A 19819-nucleotide genomic window follows, 5' to 3' on the forward strand; every position below is an offset into this window, starting at 1 on the left:
AATTTGTGTAGCTGTAGGATTCTCAAAAGTGCTTATAAATCTTTCAAGTTCTACATTCTGTCATCGGTCTGCCTGTTTCCAGTTTATGCTGATGGAAGCATTTGTTTGGACATCCTACAGGGTCAGTGGAGCCCTATTTATGATGTAGCAGCTATACTTGCTTTCAGTCAGGTATTCGATGTTGTTTCCATTGCTTGGTAATAATTAGTCATTTGATTTTTCGTCTCTTGTTTAATTGTATCATGTCATAGGCTTGTAAATTGCTAAGGCACCATTTGTGAAATCATGGCACTATCTTTGAGTTCTATTATTCATTTTATATATTCCTGGATCCTTCCTTATCTTGTACTGTATTGGTTAAAGTGCTTTGCTTTGTTATGTTCATTTTTTCTTTCACTTTCATGCAATGTGTAATTAGGATTGAACCCACAGTACTGTGAAACTTTCAGAAAGCACACTAAGTACATATATAACCTTGTTATTGTGTTGTTGACTGTGAAACTTGTTATTGTACTGTGAAACCCACAGTACTGTGAAACTTTCAGAAAGCACACTAAGTACATATATAACCTTGTTATTGTGTTGTTGACTGATTTGTTCATCAATCAGGTACATTGCAGAGGGAGGGCTTGCTGTTTGTTCAATATTGGAGGCACAAAATGCAGCCACAGAAAGGAACATGAAGATGTTAAATTTTTTCATGTTGTAGTTTATTTGAAATTGTATACGAATTGTACAATACAATTTAGAAATACATGGTTGTAGTTATAGACCAAATTGTTTTTTTTTTTTTAAATTTATTCTCCAAATTAAGCCACTGATGTTGGTGGCATTGAAAAAACACACTGATTCTGTAACAGTGGGAAAGAAAAAGGTGTATTGCTGCATTGGGTTTTGGTATGCCGCTGATGTTTTATCAGTGTGGATTGCCCCAATAGCACCTGCTATAGAGGGGACTGATAGGGTATTAGTGGCTGCATAGTGGCTAATGGCATTAGCCACTGTTATCAGTGTGTTTTGTCCCAATAGGGACTAATTCAATTCAGTGTGCAATGGGGAAATTTTTAGTAGTGGTTGGAGGCGGCGGGGACAATGGTGGAGGGGGAGACATCGGCGGAGACGGGGACAATGCCGGAGGCGTGGGAGCCGGCGGAGGCGGGAGCGTCCATGAAGGGAGGGTGAGGGGATCGATCGGGTTCACGAGATGGAGAGAGAGAGAGATGCAGAAGACTGAGAAGAGAAAAGGAGAGACTTTTTTTTTTGAAAGAAGAAGAAGAGGAGAGTAGTTGACGCAGCTGAAGAACTATAGAGTGAAATTTACTGAAGTATTACTATTAGAGGAATTGTATCAATTGGCGGCTCCCGCTCTTTTTTGCTCTTTTTAGAACTGTGTGTTTAATTATTAATTGCCACTTTCGGGATTTGCATTTACTTTACTTGTCTGATCTCTTAATTTGTTCTGTTCTGTGTGTGTGTAATAACGTACAATTAAGAACTCATGGTGGTTATATGAAAGTTAATTAGTAAGATTTGTGTTGTTTGAGATGAGCATGTTTTCACGAGAAATTTTGATAAATGACCTATGTTACGTATTCAAATTGATTTTTAACCAGTTTCATCAAATAGTTAAAGAATGACCAAATGAACAGATTAAAAGTCCTAATTACCCCTATTAAAATTTTGTGTAACCCATCTACCGTAAGACAAATAATGCAAAGAGAATCAGAAATATTATACCTTTTGCATAATTTCTACGAAGATATACAGAGGATCGGAACTGTCAGCTCCTTGCAAGTTACCTCCACAAGCTGTTGAAACTTGTGGCTTGAAAAAATTTGTTTACAACCTTTTGGAGCAATCCTAAGCTTAGACATCTGAGCTAAATGCTTGTAAAATCTATTTACAACCTTTTGACCACTGCTTCTGCGCCCTAGCATAAAGATTTTCCTCAAATGCCAACTAAGGAGATTGCTCACTGTTTTGATTCAGATAAATACCTTTTTGGGAGACTTAAGAGAATGTCTTCAATTTTTCGATGGCCCAATCCATGTCAACTACAATTGCTTCAACAATGTGCGGCATATAGGAATTTATTGCCAAACTTGTTTGATGGTTTATGAGGGGGTATATCTCGGACACCTCTGCTGGGGTATCTCCCTATAATCCAATAACCTGTAACAGCCCGATCTCTAGCCATGTCTTGAGATATAGCTAGATCATTTGGACAAAGAAATTAGTTTCAACAAGATCTCTACCCAACATCTTGATTTCCTCATAGATTAAAGTTCTCAAAGGGTCTTCATTTTGCAGAAGAAGGAAGATTTTATATGACTAAGGGACACATTCAAGACAAAAGAAATAAATTCAGAGCTGCATTTGGATGTCTTGCTGGTAGACTGACTCTGCATTTGGGAAGCTTCAACATTATTAGAATAATCAATACCAAGTAGTCTCAACAGTGTTTGCGATATCTGGTATATGCTTGAAGTTGCAAAGAAGGAAATCCGCCTTGTTCAGTATATCGTCAGCACAAGTGTGAGTACTCCTTTTTCTTATTGCGGTACTCTTGCTGGAGAAACATCTAATGGCAGAAGGGTTACACAAAATTTTAATAGGGGTAATTAAGACTTTTGATTTGTTTGTATGGTCATTTTTCAACTATTTGATAAAACATGGTTAGATTAAATGTAATTGACATTTTATTCAAAATATATATATATATATAAATACTAGTGATTTAAGACGTATTTTTCAAGTGTCACAAATACGTAATCATGACTCATTGGCAATTTTATTAGTAAATTACTTTTGAGTTTAGTTCAAATGTTACGCCTTTGCTAGGTACGTTACAGCCAAATTATGTTAGGTTGGGTCGATTTATAATAACATTTATCATATTTTTCTTCTACCACTTCCTCTTCCTTGTTGTTGACAGACAATTTTGAGAGAGTATTTAGTGCACCGACGCGCACTTTCACAAACAGAAATTAATAAACGGTTGAATAACATCAAGTATATTTTGTGTTAATTTACTTGCACTGTTGGTATAGATAAGAATTTTCCCAATTACAATAATCAAACTACTAACCTCTCCTTCATGAAAAGTGAAACTCATGCCACTAGTAATTAACCATCGAACAGATATAAATTATAAACAAAATGATCCACATCATTTATAATGTTCCTATTAACAATTAATATCGGATAGATAAAATTTGACCTTGAATTTTGGAGTGTGACAAAGAACAGTCGTATTAGAAATTATAATTCAAATTTTTATTTGGATATGATTCACATGTGTATGTACCAAATATTATATTGGGTTAATATTTCCTATGACTTCTCCTTTGGATCAAATGGACAACCTGGGCCTAGTCCAAAGGTATTCTTGGAAGGAAAGTAAATTGCCACTGTCCCATTTTAGGAAATTGACAACGTTGCCAGAATCTCAATCTTATCTCATTTTTGGATCACAGATAATTAGACACTTAAGAGAGTAGATGGGTTTACCTACAAGCAATTATTAGGTGGTTGAAGTGTGAAAGTTGCCATAAATCGCTGGTTGAAGTGTTCATAGCCTCAAACCATACAAATTGTTAAATTGTCCAGAGCCAGAGATATATTCACGCGTAGTTATTATAATCATCAAATCATTTATATAACATACAATGCCTCACCTCATTTTGCATCGCCTCATAATTTTATTCACACCCGCCAATCCCGCTCAATCATCTGGCATCTGCATTTGAAGTTTGATCACACCCAGTAGTCCAGTACAAAACGCAGGTTTTAATTTTCTCCCATCTTCTCAAAGATTGCTTATTTTCTTGGTGATTTGGGACAAATTAGCAATCACCAGATTTCCTATGAAGTCACCTTTGGACTTATTGGAACAGAGGTATTCTTGGAAAGAAAGTAAATTGCCAGTTGCCAATCTGTCCCATTTTTTGACAACGTTGCCAAAATCTCAACCTTATGTGCATTTTTGGATCACAGCTAGCCCAGCCACATAAGATGGCTAGTAAAGTCCCAAATCCCATTTTAAGAATTTAACCAAATAATACCGTCAATGCTTCCTTCCATTTCCACTAACGTTGAGATAATGGAAGGAAACGCTGCAAAATTGGCAACACTCTCCACTCCACTGCTTGTCTTCCACCCTTATTTTATTTATACCATCACTAAGAGCATGATCAAAGTCCGCTATCGTTGAAGGAAGACAGTGATGTAATATCTCAAGTAGTTTCCCTGTGATATAACCAATTCATTTCCCCCTTCACACATAGTTAGATTGATCTGTCCTAAAGCACGTGTAGTGTGCTTCAGAATAACTCCCTAGTTAGGCACTATGATTCAAATTGAGAGACTGATCATCCATATGCAAGAGCGAAATTATGACATTCACGATCATGATCTGCAACAGTGAACAGTACCATTGAAATAGTGGAAATGAACACAGTTGTACAGGCTACTTGATCCATTTTAATAGTTCAACATGTAAATTTGGAAATTAAAACCCTAAGACGACACATTTGGAGGCACGTCCTGCGTCACGTGACACACCACGTGACATCAGGAACCACAAGTAGTGGAAATCACAGAAATAGCGAACATGAGCCAAGTGTTCTCAACGGTACCGATAACACTCTAGGAAAACTCGAGACAAGGGAAACTCACTGAGACCCGGCCTTCAAATTCTCTTGACCGGGGACTTGGCGGACCCGAGTGGGAGGGGGGGACTAAAGGTCCTTATAATACGCCTCACAACAGGAAAGGTCCCGGTGACCATCTCGCCATGCACTCCCAATGTTCGCACTTGGACAAACTCTCAACCTAAGAGGACTCTTAATTAGGGACTTGGGGGACTTGTTTATACCACATGCATGTAGAGAGCAAATATTGAAAATACACGGCTCAATAGCCACCAAAATAGCGCCAATGTTGGTCGTCGGACCTCTTCACATATATGAGAATACACTCCAACATCGAAATATAGTTGGGCACACAACCCAAACTCCCCTATAAAAAGGGTAAATTATTCCCAATCAAGTAAGTTCATTATTCAACTCTACACCGTGACCCTGTCCTTATCTTATACAGATATTGACTTAGGCATTGAAGGGTTATAAGCCAGCAATCCCGGTCTCCCCCTGATCTACTTCTATCTTAGCAGGTATCTAAACAGAGGATTCAGCCCCGTGATTCTATAGATAGCGCCATAGCGGCTCCCGATATCAACCAGACTCTCGTCTCGCTAGCTTGCCCAAATCGAGCCCTCTCCCCAAGACCATCCCAATACCTGGAAAACCTAGCAAATACACAATTGCATGGGGTCTATATGATTTTTTTTAAAAAAAAGGCATTATCTTATACATTTAGCAAATTATTAATTCAATACATTGTCCCCAAGTTGAGATCGGCCAAAAAAATTATTAGCAATCCATTACAAATACAAATCAGGATAGATGCACATCTCTATCTCTACTACTATAAATGGAGGCCCTCTTTTGGTGTCAAAGGGCTTCACCAAATTTTGAAGTGTCTATAATACATTTTCATAACATAATTATTAAATTAAGTCAATAAAATATAAGTGTAAATTGAAATTAAAAATAGCCAAATCACCACTATTCTATGTTAAAAAAAAAAAAAAAAACTATTCCTTTTAGTCAACCATTTTCCCTTAACAAAATGTCATCCGCGAGAAACGCATGCATGTTGCTAGTAATGTTTAAGGGGGTGGTGGTCAATGCTTCCGTTCATCGATATTTTAGTCGACCATTTTCCCTTAATACAATGTCACCCGCGAGAAATGCGGGCACGTTGCTAGTTACTACAAAGGGACTCTAAAATTTGGTGTCAAAGGCTTCACCAAATTTTAATTTTCCATAAATGCCCTTTACGATTAAAAAAATATTCATAATGAAATAATCTCAAAGGATTATTACTGTAATGTATAAAACACAAAAAATATAAAATTGAGGAAGTGAGTGAGAATAAAACTTTCACGTTTTTCCTCTTTTCAACAATAATATGTGTATTGCACGGGTATGAGCCTAGTCGAAATTTAAAAGGTAAAATATTTACTAGTACAAAAAAGAGTTTGATTATATCATAAACATACATTATATGCGCGAGAGGAGCTGGACTATGGAGTTGACACATATATCTCGAGAACATGTCGTCCTCGATGAGTTTATATATTACTTCATCTTTATTTAAGTGGATAAAAAACATTAAAAGTGTTCAAACTAATAACTCAATTTCCATACCGCCTCTTACCACTTGGGCTAAAGCTAAACTCAGTATCTAGGCTATTATTCCAGGGAAAACACCAGGCTGTGCCATTGCTAAATTCCTTACATGGACCATTTGGTGTTACGTGCCACTTACATGTGTGTTCTGTCCATATACACGTACCATCTCTCTGGTACTCGTAGATATCAAAATAGTGACCATTGGAGAGCCACGCCATGAAGCAAAAGAATCGAGTCGTCCCAATCCAGTTCGGCTTGAAACTAAATTTGAAAGAGCTGAGGTTGGAGAGTTCATGGAAGCCAAGATCATCGTCCCCGGATTGACAATGGATGTTTAGTTGCATGTCGTCTGGTAAATTGTTAATGATGCGAACATGTGTTTTGGCTTTCAACGTGGTTAGGAACATTAACAACAACACCGTTTTCAAAAGAATAATACGTCTTGAAAACAATGCGGCCATGTTTAGCTGCTTGACAAGTTGAAGGTGTCAACACTAATACACCATGCGATTTAAATAGGGGCAGTTTGCACATGTTATTGGAAATGTGTTGCAAATGGACATTTAAAATGCTTTTTTTAAATTTTTTTTTTACAAGTGAAGCAACTGATCGAGGAATTTTGTCCACAAATCTCTAAATACTCAATACACATCTCAATTTTCTGCAATTAAAATCAGATTTTGTGGGTAAATAAAAGGAAAATTTTATTCGCACATTCCTAAATACTTAATTTTGATTTCTTATCCTATCATTTTATTAAATACACCACTCAAACTACGTGAATTATCCTCAAATCTCAAAATTTTATATGAAATCACTATATATAAATTAATATTAAAATCATCATGCTAAACTTTATCATAATCACAACATTCTATATATATCATAATGAATTTAAATACGTTTAATTATCAAAATCATCATAATAATTTTAATTTTCTTTCAATTATTATCATGAGAGTATGAGACCTGTACAATTTTAACAATTTTGTTATTCAAAATTGCTGGTAGTCAAGATTGTTGAAAAATAATCAAGAACACATGAAAAGGATCCCAACTAGGTTCATAACTACATTATTATTATTTTCTCTCTACATACTCAATTTCACTACCACCACAATGCACATACTCACCATGAGCCTAGATTTTCTTGTGAATTTAGGTTTATGATTGTACATTTGCATATTCTAGCTCTCCTTAGGTTAACACCCTAGCTAGTGAAAGGAATCCAATCCTCGTGGGTTCGACAACCTTTCTTAAATCCCTATACTATTACTTGGACCCCTAGTTATACTTGAGGGTAGCTATTTGGCTAATAATTAGTTTTTTTTTTATTATTCATATAATACAGTAGATTGCCATATATGTATACACACACACACACACACACATACATACTTTTTTGTCACTGATTTAGTCATTTAGCATTATAGTTGGATCCATATATACATCCATTGCTTTTAAAGAAGAAAAAAGAAAAAAAAATTAACCTATAAAAAACATCATAAGGACTCGTAAAATATAAATAAATACTAGTAAATCAATCCATTATAATCAATCAGAGTCCATATAGAATTTAAACAATCCGTTGATTAAGTAAATCTATGGATTATAAAATCTCAAACAAAATCTTTTAAAATCTAAATTGAATACACCCCTAAGAGACTATATGTAAGACCCCATGGTTTTACAAACCCGGTCAATGGTATGCTTTTCTAAAACCCACGACATCTATAGTTAGTAACCTAATTGACACATATATCTCAAGAACATGTCGTCCTCGATGAGTTTATATATTACTTCATCTTTATTTAAGTGGATAAAAAACATTAAAACTATTAAAACTAATAACTCAATTTCCATACCGCCTCTTACCACTTGGGCTAAAGCTAAACTCAGTATCTAGCTATTATTCCAGGGAAAACACCAGGCTGTGCCATTGCTAAATTCCTTACATGGACCATTTGGTGTTACGTGCCACTTATATGTGTGTTCTATCCATATACACGTACCATCTCTCTGGTACTCGTAGATATCAAAATAGTGACCATTGGAGAGCCACGCCATGAAAGACAGGACAATTGATAAATTTGATGAATGAAAATTGTCAGTCTCATTATATATCCCCAACCCAAGTTCTTCAAATCTTCGCCAACGAAAAGCAAACAACCTACGTTTTTTAAAGATCTTTGATCTTTTACACATCACCAATCTCTATTATATCAGAAAGCATTTCAAGATGTCAAAATCCCTCCTATTTTTTTTTATCAAACACAGTGTGATCTACAAATTGAACACTTTGCCTGTCAAAACAGCACAAGGGAATCTACCATTCTATCTTAAGTGGTACCTTTCCATCAATCTAATCACCCAGCTCACACAAAATGGCAAAACCCATTTACACCCACCAAATAATAATAATTAATAAATAAATGGGGGTAAATAATATCATGTCAAAAAAAAAAAACAAAAACAAAAAATTACACCCAATTTGTCTTCATTGACACCACTGTCCTAAAGAAACACCCTGCATTCTCCGATAAACCGCCACCATTTTCTCGTCCACCGTGGATCCCAAAAACAAAAACCAAACAGAGAGGTCAAAAAAAAAAAAAAAAAAACCAAAGATGGGTCAATTTCATTTCTCTTTCATGGAGATCGATCACCCTGCACAACCCACAATAACAAAACAATAAAGACTCTCCTTTAGATCTCCATCTCTGAAATTCTGTCTCTTTTTTGTTTCCCTCCCTCTCTCACTTGCAAAATCTCCTTCATGCCTTTCAGATTCAAACATTTGCAATAATCCCTCTATGAAATATCTCCCCCATGTACATTTATATCTCCTCCTCTCCCTTTCCAAATTTATTGAGAAGTTGTTTCATGTTTGATTGGTGAGCTAGGCTTTCAATCTCTAATCTTTGGTTGTTTTCAGAATCAAAATCATAGGTAACACCACGTTTTCTCAAGATCTGAAATTTCATCAATGCCCTTCCTTCCCAATTTCGAATCTTTACCTCTCCATCACTTCCAAAATCTCCCACATTGCTTCTGTGGTTTTTGGCCCAGATCTATGACGGCCATCTAGGTTAGGTTAGGTTAGGGTTTCGCAACATTTCATATGGGTTTGATCTGAAAAGCCTTCATCTTTGGTTTGATATTTCAAGAATTCCTCCACAATGCTGAAGCAATTCCTGAGCAGACTCCCCCGGAAAGCCGTTAAAGGCGACTCCGGCGACCGGCCCGAGTCGCCGCGCACCAGCACGCCCCGGTCCAGCTCCCGGACCGGCCCGTCGGGCCTGAGCGGCGGCGGGACGGGGACGCCTCGATCCAATGGTAATGGTGGTAGTAGTAATAATCATAATAGTAATAGTAATAACATTTCGGGCCAGGCCCAGCAGCGGCCCAGCGGCCCAAAACGCATGTCCTCGGCGGTGTTCCCGGCGAGCGTGGTGGCCGGAATCGAGCCCTTGGTGCCCTTCAAGGACGTGCCGGGTTCCGAAAAGATGAACCTCTTCGTGAGCAAGGTGAGTCTTTGCTGTGTCACATTTGATTTCACAGACCCAACTAAGAATTCGATTGAGAAAGATGTGAAAAGACAGACATTGCTTGAACTTGTGGAATTTGTGTCATCTGCCTCCATGAAATTTAGTGAGCCTGCTATTCTGGCCACCTGTAGAATGTGTGCTATTAATTTGTTTAGAGTTTTCCCGCCTAATTATCGATCGAATTCGGGTGGTGGAGAGAATGAGGATGATGAGCCAACCTTTGATCCTGCCTGGCCACATTTGCAAATTGTGTATGAATTGCTGCTCAAGTTTGTTACTTCTTCGTGTTTGGATGCCAAAGTCGCAAAGAAGTATATAGACCATGCCTTTATTTTGAGATTGCTCGAGTTGTTTGATTCCGAGGACCCTCGGGAGAGGGACTGCTTGAAGACCATTCTGCATAGGATTTATGGCAAGTTCATGGTTCATAGGCCGTTTATTCGCAAGTCGATCAACAACATATTTTACAAGTTTTTGTTTGAGACTGAGAGACATTATGGGATTGCCGAGCTTCTGGAGATATTTGGGAGCATCATTAGTGGGTTTGCATTGCCGTTGAAAGAGGAGCACAGGATATTCTTGTGGAGGGTTTTGATTCCCCTGCATAAGCCAAAGAATCTGGGGTCTTATTTTCAGCAGTTGTCATACTGTGTCACGCAGTTTATAGAGAAGGAGCCGAAGTTGGCAAGTGTTGTTATAAAGGGTTTGTTGAAATACTGGCCGATAACAAGTAGTCAGAAAGAGGTGATGTTCTTGGGTGAGTTGGAAGAGATTTTGGAGGCAGTTAACATGGTGGAATTTCAAAAGGTTATGGTCCCCTTGTTCTGCCGGATCGCATCCTGCATTAACAGTTTCCACTTCCAGGTAATTTTTCCCTTCAACATGTCTACAATAGTATAATGTTATGTTTGTTTCTCCTTCAATGGAATATGCTCAATTAGAGTTTGCACTTACTAGTTATATAATCTTTCGGAATCTAATACAGTTTGTTAAGGAATTTATGATCGCTTCATGTGTTTGTGGAACTTTAAAGGATTATGAGGATTGTGTTCACATCAAGTAGAACTTTAATGTCGGTAACAAGTAGAGCAGGACTAATGCCAAAAAGTCAGCATTTTGGAATGCTTCAAACTTGGTCTAAGCTTATTCCCTTGAAACGAATTTTCAGTTTATGTATTCTTAATTGTTACAGGTGTCTGAAAGAGCGCTCTTCTTTTGGAACAATGACCACATTGTCAACTTAATTGCACATAATCGTCAAGTCATTCTGCCCATCATTTTACCAGCCTTGGAGAAGAATGCCAATAACCACTGGAACCAAGCAGTACTCAACTTAACTCTTAATGTTAGAAAGATGTTTGTGGAGATGGATGATCAGCTCTTCCTCTCCATCCATGCCCAATATATGGAAGAAGAAGCAAAGCAAAGCTCGGAAGCTAAGAAGCGGAAGGAAGCATGGGAACGGTTAGAGAATGCAGCTAGTCTCCAGCCGGTAACTGGAAATACTGCTGTTTTGGTAACTCCTCTGGCAACTTCAATTGCCTGCTGAAATTAACTTATGAACTGAAATGACATCCCCAAGCATTCTTTTTCCCTCAATATCCTCTCGTTTATTGGTGGCGGTGGGAGAATCAGAAGAAATGTATGGAAATGGCTGTAGTTTGGGGTGGGATTTTGTTTTTGTGATGGTCCTTTGACAGCCAGTTGTAACCTTGTTTCCATTGTAATCCCCAGAAAGGTTTCTGGGCAGGGTCATGCAGTGACATTCCACAGTTTTCTGTACTAATAGCTTAATTGGCTGACCCGTTTTTGCCCTCTGTAACCTTGTATCTTTTTCCGATGCTCAGATATGATCAGCTATTTCTTTCTCGGATCAAATTATACATCCATTATAGACAAGGCTACACTAAATTTATTTCATCAGGCGCATCCTAGAGGGACTCGAAATTGAGACTTCTCCCTTAAATTCAAGCTTTATTTGATGTTTGGTAACTTTATCTGAAAAAGAAATGGAGAAGTATCTGTAAATACTTGTTTCTTAATTCTCAAAAATTAAAAAATTGGGGGGATAAAAATAAATAAATAATAATAATAATAAATAAAAAAACACTTTGGCCTTGATTATATTCTCCAACCCGAACATAAAAATTGAAAGTTGTGATTTTTCTGTTGAGTAAGAAAAGTATAACACTCTTTAACGGAAAACAAAAATTTGATGGAGGAAATAGGAAAGGGGTCGATGAAGAACTATGGCCATTAAAAAAGTTTCTTTGAAACAGTGGCCAAGGAGCAAGGACAGAGGTCCTTGAAGAGATGTGTCAATGTCATCCAAGATAGAATGCCATTAATAGGCTACATTAAAGGAAAACCAAGCTAAATAGAACCAGAATTCTTCTTTTTTTCATACATGTAGGTTTTGAGTACAATAACAATGAAGGAGCTACATTTCTTGTTGCAATTTTGCAACCCAGCACATATTGCTCTTAGAACTTCCCATGTGCTGAGATGAGAAGTTTTAGTAAATTATTATGCCGAAAGGGCACATACATAATTTGGTCTGTCCTAAACTCTAAACAATGATGTTACAAACAGAGATCTGGAAGCACCAGAATGAGATAATCTAACAACAAAGGACGGACAGAAAGTTAGATGGAAAGTCAATGCAACTTTCAGTTTGGAGTTCTGAATCGCCCTCAAAGTACCGGACTGTTAAATATACTGCTTCGATTCCTCAGGCCTTAAAGAATAGTCAGCAAATTGTTGATCTTCAGAAGAGTGAACCAACCTTTTGTGCAGAGATCAAAGTAGCCACGGATTTGAACTGCCAGGTGAAGAACTAAATCAGAATACTAAATCTCAATGATGAAAAAGTAACCATTACTTTTTAACATTAAGTACTGTTTTTCAGGGATCTATTGATCCTGCAGTCCTATTGGTAGTTTTTGTCTATATTTTGTGAAGCACGAAAGGACCGTCAGATTTTCTGAGCTGAAATGAAATGTAACGTATTCTACCCAAAGTTGGTCACTTGGAAACAAATTATGATATATAAAGTCATACCTTCTGGTGTCTATACTTCTCACGTATAGCATTTAGGCAACAGCCTTTGGTGTTCAATTGCAAATCTTCAAGTGCAATAACTGAAGTGTGGAGCTCTGATGTTTTGTAAGAGGTATAGTGTTCTAAAGTCGGGTTCTGCCAGAAATAAACATGAACATTTTTCTCAGACAGTTTTGAATTCAAATAAAGAGGAAAACCTTGAATACAAGGAGAAAAACAGACCCATGGATGGTCTGACTGATTAAGTGTCCATCTGGCAAGGAACACAGCAGAGGCAGCGATGACGGAAGGTAGGAACTTCAAGAAGCCATATTCAACAATAGTTAACTCTGCTAAATAATTTGCCAAGAACTCCAGTTCAACACAAGGAACCTGCATATATTTAATTAAAAAGCAATCATTTTCCTGTATGGCAATTATTTTATTACAATGTAAAATGGGGACAACAAATACAATTTAGAATACCTTATAAGAAGCTTGTGCCGCTTGAACAAACCTCCTGAAACCCAAAAATTGGTTTACAAATCCATCTGAAATGGCTTTTTGTGAACAATATGGATAAAATGTGGTGATGCATTACCTAAGAAATGTTTTCGTGGTTGGAACAGATAACTGGAAGTGCAAGAAATTTAGTACTTCACTCTCCATTTCTAATACCTGCAAGAATTAAATAGGAGCTTCACATATCAGTATATCTTAGTACTGATATCATTAGAAAGGAGGAATATTCAAGCATGACTTTGGGGATGCCCATGTGAACTATAGAACTAAAATTTAATTTGAAGCAACTTAGAACTGCATAATTGCATGTCATGTAGCCAAGAGCATACCTCTTCTCTTGAGTAAGTATTGTCCGTGATGAGACAAAATTCTTCCACTCGTGGTGCAACAATTTCTTCATACTTCCTTCAAGTCATAACAAGAAACACACCTTAGGTGTCAGAATGAGGCCATATTAAGAATTTAGATATAATGACAGTATGATGAAGTGCATTCAAGCTATTAAATATATATATACACCTCAAACAATATAATGCTACAATATTCTTATTGCTCCTTATTTGACACATGTACACACACCACATGCATGACTTCATCAAATAGCCTAAGTAAACATTAATACAAAGAATTTTTTTTTTTTTTAATGAAAGTAAACCTAAAATTTATCTATGTAACTACTACTACTACTACAGTCCACCTATTCACCAATTATAGCACTTACGAGGCAATTAACATGCAAGTGACTCCAAGCAGCTGGAGCCTTTGCTTTTCAACAAAGTTCTGTGAGAGAAAGCGATCAATGAGATTCACAGTGAGGTAAAGTGTATCAGGAACCAGCTTATATTCTTCAGAAACCTGAAAGAGACGCAAGTTATTAACCGCAAAGCATATCTGAACTCAAATATGTATCATAATAGTAAATGAAGTTTCTTGACCAGGATAAAATCCCTTTAGAATCAGGTAAGCAACAAGCCGAAGGGAAAAGACATGGCCTCTATTCAGTAAGAGGAGTTTATTAGGGGTGCCTTCATGCAAGTGGAAGCCATATCATAGCAATTTAATACCAATTTGGATAAGAGCATGTAAGGGTACTGACCTCCACAAGCCAATCAATCAAAATTCCTCGCATGCTTGGAGTGATATCTTGCTGCAAGGTTTCCATATAATTAGTTGATGGTCTTCGCTCTATCTGAGAAAGTAGAATTTCGCTAAAAGTCAGAATCAGTTATGTTTATGAAGGACAGAATGTTAGTATCTGAGAGGTCCTTTTTCTTTCCCCATCGCATTAGAAGCTGGATATTATGTCGTATTGAAATCAGATATTGCATATTTGAAAACCTTGTGTTTGTCTCATACCTCAATACAAATAATCATTGAATTTGCAAGAATCTTATTACATTTAAATAACTTCATGCTATAGTAAATGACTGCAACACAAACCTCTGTAAGCCGTATATTACTGTATATATCAGGGGCATACAAGCTGCATGCTAGAGGATCTTTTAAGTTTGCGTCAATGTCCACGATGTCCAAGTCATTTGAGGATCCCAATCTCTCGCAGACCATATATTCTTCTGCATAGTCCAATCAAAACATCATCATAATTTGCTAATATGAACGTAAAAACAGAAGTCAGTAAACTAGAGATTATTACTGCAACGGATCAGTAATATTCCTTGTTTAACAAAGGACATTTCAGTGTTGCCAAACTCTTTACCAGCTGGCTGATTCAATTTTCACGTCCCCTTTAAAACAAATTCTTAACTATGTAACTGAGATTCAACACTAACAAGGTTAAGTTTTTCAGTATGAAGTCTCAGGGCAAAAGGCATGTATAGGTTTTATTAGCCATCCATGGCTTAGGAAGTATCCCTCTCTTATAAAGTAGAGGCATGCAGAATGGCTAGTGTAAGTTGGTCAGTTGACAATGACACAGCATATACTGTTGCACTCCAATAAACAAATCGAAAGCACCGAATTTACCTTTCTTTTGAGGCCTCTGAAGTTGAGCAGATTTAATGGAATGCTGTATTAGGTCTGCTCCTCCATGTTGTCTCAAGGCATGACACATGCTCTGGGGTAATAGCTCTTCTTTCACTTGCAACTTTTCTGGTGGTTCAGCCACCCTTATTTTGGATAATTCCTCAGCTAACTTTGTTTTTATGTCATCCTGTGCCATTGGAAAATGTTCAGCAACACTTGGATTTGAGGCTACCTTCACCTTCTTTGCAGGCCCTCTTCTCGCCTGCTTGCCAGGCTATCAGCAGAAATACCAATAAAACCATGAGTCAGCTGAATGTTGATGTATGTATGTTGGGTTTGATAGGAAAATAATGAAGCATATCTGATCCTGTGCATGCTTAAATAATGTTTACAGTCATTTAAACTTATCCGATCCGATGTTTATATACATGACATTCACTGACAATTCAAACTTGCATATACATGACATTAGCCATTAGGAACTGAAATCTCTGTACGTACCTGAAGTTGAGATGCATCATCAGTCCAGTCGACATTTGAATTCGTTACATCTTTAAGCACTGCCCTTCTTTTGTGCTGCAAGCCGATGGTGGAAACTAGAGAAGCTGGTGCCCCCCCGTGTTTGGAATTTGCTGGAAGAGCTCGTTTCTGGCCTTGGCCTTGTTTAAGAAGAGATTTTGAGGAGGAGGCAAGGCAGAGGCCCTCTGCTGCTGATGTGGCAAAGGCTTTAGCCCGTGCTCTTGTGATTCGAACAGTAGGCTCTTCAACTCTGGCAGCATGCCTTGTATTTTCCTTATTCTTCATCTCTTTGCACCTACGCCGCCTCTCGCCTTGTAGACTCACTGAATTCCTGCGAGTTTTATTTTGAATAAGTCAAATTATATAGTGTAGTTCAATGCAAACAAACAAGCATAACAAATCAGGGAATCAGATATTCGATAACTTGTAATCTCCTCCTCATTATCAATATTACCAATCCAACCATTTCCTAATCTTTCTTCTTCTATATATTATACTCTGTTCTGTTTTCCTTTTCACAAAAATCCATCTTGATGACTCTTTGACAAAAGGATCGATCTCATTCCATAACCAAACAAGACTTCTTTTAAGCTCACCACTGCACTAATCAGTCAGTCGATTGCTGCTGTTTATTTTTTTTTTAATTTAATTTAGATGAGACTTCAAACCCGGTTCTGAGCCCTTGATCGAGAGACAACTCTGCCTCTTTTTCTCTGACACATTTTCTTTACCAAACCAAGCTGAAAATTTTACTTTACCAAACCAGAAAAAAAAAAAAAAAAAGGAAGAACCTCCTAAAATCCAACCCAAAAACCCTAATTTTCTCCACCAATATATCTCACCCCAAAACCAAAAGCATTTGACAAATTTCAAAACCTCAAAACAAACCAAAAAAGGAAAAAACAAACCAAAACAAAACAGCCAGCCTCCAGATCTACGTACGCACCCCGCAAAACGCCGCCGTTTGGGTCAGCATCCGGCGAGGACAAGGCTCGAACACGTGGACTGCATATATGTGAACGAATGATACATGCGTCTCTGCGTTTGGCCGTGAATAGTATCGGAGCTGAGGTGCTTATAGAGTCGGATCGGAGCTCCGACAATGCCTGTGACGGTCCGAATGGCTAGGTCGGAGCTACAAGGCTCAGCCTCGGAGACCGAGAAAATGTGTGGAAATGAAGGAGTGAGAGGGAGTGAGAAGGAGAGAGTGTGTGTGTGTGTGTTTGATATAAGGGGAGAGAGAGAGACAGAGAGGAGCGTGAGCGGGACAGGTTACAGTTTGAAACTTGAAAATTCCATATGGAAAGCCAAATATTAAATTTTTTTTTTTGTGGGAATTTTATATTTTTATTTTCTAAATTCTGAAAAGAAAAACAAAGCAATATATTTCTGTCTTTTCTGTTTATAGTCTTGGAATTATTACTGGTTTTCCTTGTTTAACTCATGTGATTCATATGAATGATTTGATTATGTGAATGTGAATGTTACTTTTGCACATAGTCATCCCTCTTGCATCATTAATCTAGACATAAATATCGTCTTAATAGATATCGTTATGTCGGTTTAATTTCAATCACTTCACCAGTCAATTTTTTAGATTTTTAAAATTTTAGAAATTGCTAGTGTAAAAGGTTTTTTTTTTAATTGAAACTCGAGAGCTAAAAATGTTTGAATTTTCATAAACTGATATGCGCGGTTTACAAAAGAACGCAAATGTTCGGCGATCCGCGCGTTTATGACTTGAAAATTGGTTTGAATCTGAATACAATGTGTTTGGTAAGTATGATCTTGAGAAAACGCATCCACCTAACAATATATTTCGTAAAAGCATTTCTTCAAGCGCTAAAATCTTTCAAATTTATAAAACAACCTAATACACGAGGTTTATAAATGATTGTACACATACTTGAAAATTGGTGAATTGAATACATTGTAGTGGGTATGTAATCTTGAGAAATACACCTTAACTTTATGAATAGATTCTGTAATCGACAAAACTTAAAACTCATCAGTCCACTTAAATTTGATTCCTTGAACTCTTATTTTCATTTTCTTTTTTCCTCAGTGTTTCTCCCATCCCTTGAATCATGGATTTTCCATGTTACTACATTATCTTCATTCTCATTATGGTCATAATTTAAGCATGATAATGTGAAATGGGTTTTGCTCAATAAGTCTAGAAGTCTAACCACCAATTTGATTATTAACATAATAACATTTGAATCATTTTATTTTATATACCATTGACTCTGCTGCAAGCAAGGGCACGCTGACCCTAAATTTTGGGGGTCTTTGAAATTTGAAAAGGGATCTTCCAATCCTTCTGTCTATCACTCACGCTAGGCCGCTAGCATAGCTAGATGCCAATAAAAAGGGGCAAGACTGTCCCAGCTCCCGAAGTAGGACCCTTGAATGAAGGCTCAAGCCTACCCAACCTAACCTCACCATATCTTATACCATGTCTAGTCTTCATCACATCGTTAACCACGTCTAGAACAACCCTTTAACCTAGGGAAAGCTATGCCATTTTAGTTTTTACTCAGAGTAGATTCTGTTAAAAAATTTCAATTTTTGATTAATAGTTTTCACTTAATATTGTGAGGCCGAAATGAGAACTAACGTCATCTAAGATGGGAAACACGGGCTTGTTATAATCTTATTATTGATTAAAATCTATGCTTTCTTTTTTTTTAGCGAGAACAAATCAATTATAGTTTTACTAAATGTGTTTTGAAGTAAGGATTGATGCAGATCTAATTTGTACTTTAGTAAAGATCGAACTGGTCAAAATTGAAGTTGCATGAACTAAAGAGGAAAATATAGCTTTTTTTTTTTTTTTTTGTTGGTCTGAAAGAGTAAAATATAGCTGAAACTACAAAATCGAAGATGTAGTTTAACATGACAATGATTATCGGCGATTCTACGACAAATATAAGTAAAAATTTCGATTATGATTTGATTATGCAATTTTTTATGGATATTTTTGTTAAACAGATATAGAAAATTAAGCTTTGACTAATGCATATTGATAATGGTTGATCAAGACATGTATCCAGACAAACTGATTGATCGAAGACAAATTGATACTTTCTTTTTTATTCAAAGACAAATTGATGATGACAATTAGAGTGCGCCAACACTAATACAGACAGTTTTGTGATGTAAATTATGATTGGTTTTAAAACTTTTTTCCTCATTAGGGAGGGAATTGAAAAACAAAAAAAAAGTCGATCAAATTTCATATGATTCTGAGCTTTTTGAACCATCAGGCCTCTCATTTTGGCCAATTGAGGATTGGAATCATAAATCAACTCAACTCAACTCAATTAGATTTTGAAAATCTAACTCAGCTAAATTAGGGTTTTTCTTCTACATTGGAATATCATGTGTGGGATTATTGAATTCATTGCTTTTAATTTGAGCATAAATGGAAAGGGTTTTAAGTTGTTTTATTGCTAATTATTTCCAAAATTCAGGTGGATATGCCTAATAAATTGGTTTTTGTGGTTGTTACAGCCTCTGATTAATTGGTTTTAATGGCTGTGGAAATGGCACATTCAATGTAAAATGTTCATGGCTTAAATAGGATTTAAAGATTTTGTTTTGTCCAAGGAAAATGGGAATTTATGGTAACCTTAGGTTACGGATGATCCAGTGATCCACAACCACAGAGATTAAATGATTTTGCATTCAGTAATTTATGGATAGCTGAGTATTGGAGTGAATCTATGGAAGAAAATCTAACCTGAATCTAACCTAAACCCTAAACCCTAAACCCTAAACCCTAAACCCTAAACCCTAATATGTTAAGCAGAAGTAAGAAACCTCCATCTCGCTGGTCACAAAATCCCGTCGTTATTAGCTAGTGTGTCTGAAACCCTAGCAGAGCGATTAGACTATTTCGCTTAAAAACTGTTATAAGGCTACATTTGTACTTGACAAATACCACTC

The 19819-nt window shown here is 36.8% G+C and overlaps 2 protein-coding genes across 2 annotated transcripts; one reads left to right on the forward strand and one right to left on the reverse strand.

Moving 5' to 3' along the window:
• Nucleotides 1-8752: 8752 nt before the first annotated feature.
• Nucleotides 8753-11683, forward strand: LOC133738963 (serine/threonine protein phosphatase 2A 57 kDa regulatory subunit B' kappa isoform). Its single transcript, XM_062166665.1, has 2 exons — nucleotides 8753-10669; nucleotides 10998-11683. The coding sequence occupies exons 1-2, from the start codon at nucleotides 9437-9439 to the stop codon at nucleotides 11352-11354; spliced, it is 1590 nt and encodes a 529-aa protein (XP_062022649.1). The 5' UTR covers nucleotides 8753-9436; the 3' UTR covers nucleotides 11355-11683.
• A 496-nt stretch (nucleotides 11684-12179) lies between these two features.
• On the reverse strand, nucleotides 12180-16159 carry LOC133739341 (cyclin-A2-2-like). Its single transcript, XM_062167092.1, is given in 12 exon segments — nucleotides 12180-12592; nucleotides 12594-12626; nucleotides 12866-13000; nucleotides 13088-13237; nucleotides 13331-13364; nucleotides 13446-13522; nucleotides 13696-13771; nucleotides 14088-14221; nucleotides 14463-14555; nucleotides 14807-14940; nucleotides 15350-15623; nucleotides 15851-16159. Coding segments are annotated over 12 exon segments (1521 nt in total). The 5' UTR covers nucleotides 16154-16159; the 3' UTR covers nucleotides 12180-12514.
• Nucleotides 16160-19819: the final 3660 nt, after the last annotated feature.

The sequence above is a fragment of the Rosa rugosa genome, chromosome 3, assembly GCF_958449725.1.
Source record: "Rosa rugosa chromosome 3, drRosRugo1.1, whole genome shotgun sequence".
Classification (NCBI taxonomy): domain Eukaryota; kingdom Viridiplantae; phylum Streptophyta; class Magnoliopsida; order Rosales; family Rosaceae; genus Rosa; species Rosa rugosa.